The 543-nt window shown below is 30.6% G+C and overlaps 1 protein-coding gene across 4 annotated transcripts in view; it reads left to right on the forward strand.

Annotated features, from left to right (window-relative positions):
- The window catches only part of LOC119593404, a 24,066-nt gene that overhangs the window by 7,853 nt on the left and 15,670 nt on the right, over positions 1-543 (forward strand). For all 4 annotated transcript variants that reach the window (XR_005230544.1, XR_005230545.1, XM_037942334.1 and 1 more), the window contains exon 6: positions 3-109. Coding sequence is in view for 2 of the 4 variants with exons in the window: in XM_037942334.1 (XP_037798262.1) it covers positions 3-109 (107 nt within the window). In the remaining 2 variants the exon portion in view is untranslated. The remainder of the gene's footprint in view (positions 1-2; positions 110-543) is intronic.

Here is a 543-nt window from a genome sequence, read left to right on the forward strand (position 1 = left end):
AGGGCAAGATCTGGGTCTCGACGGACGCCGGCAGCACCACCAGCATAGACTCCACCCTGACGGACGACATGCGCAGAGCCAAGTACGACCGCGACATCTCCCTGGACAGGTTCGTGCGAGGTCGTGCGAGGTCGTGCGAGGTTGCAGTTTGGTTTGTTTGTTTTCCTGTTTAATGTTGAATATTATTTTTTTTGTTTATATACTTGTGGATTTGTTGGTTTGTTTGTTTATTTGTTCGTTTGTTTTCTATTTGTATTTTATTTATTCTTTTATTTGTTTATTTATTTGTATTTTTATCTTTTTATTTGTTTATTTATGTATTAATTTGTTTATCTATTTATTGATTTGATTATTTATTTATCTATTTGTTTATCTATTTATTTATTTGTTTATTTATTTATTCATTTGTGTATTTATTCATTTATTTGTTTATTTATTTATGTGATTGTTTGTTTATTTGCTTACTTGTTTATTTGTTTATCTATTTATTCATTCATGTTTTTTCTCTCTTTTTTGTGTGTTCGGAAAGTCGTTGATTACAGT

Source organism: Penaeus monodon, chromosome 32 (genome assembly GCF_015228065.2).
Source record: "Penaeus monodon isolate SGIC_2016 chromosome 32, NSTDA_Pmon_1, whole genome shotgun sequence".
In the NCBI taxonomy this organism is placed as follows: Eukaryota; Metazoa; Arthropoda; class Malacostraca; order Decapoda; family Penaeidae; genus Penaeus; species Penaeus monodon.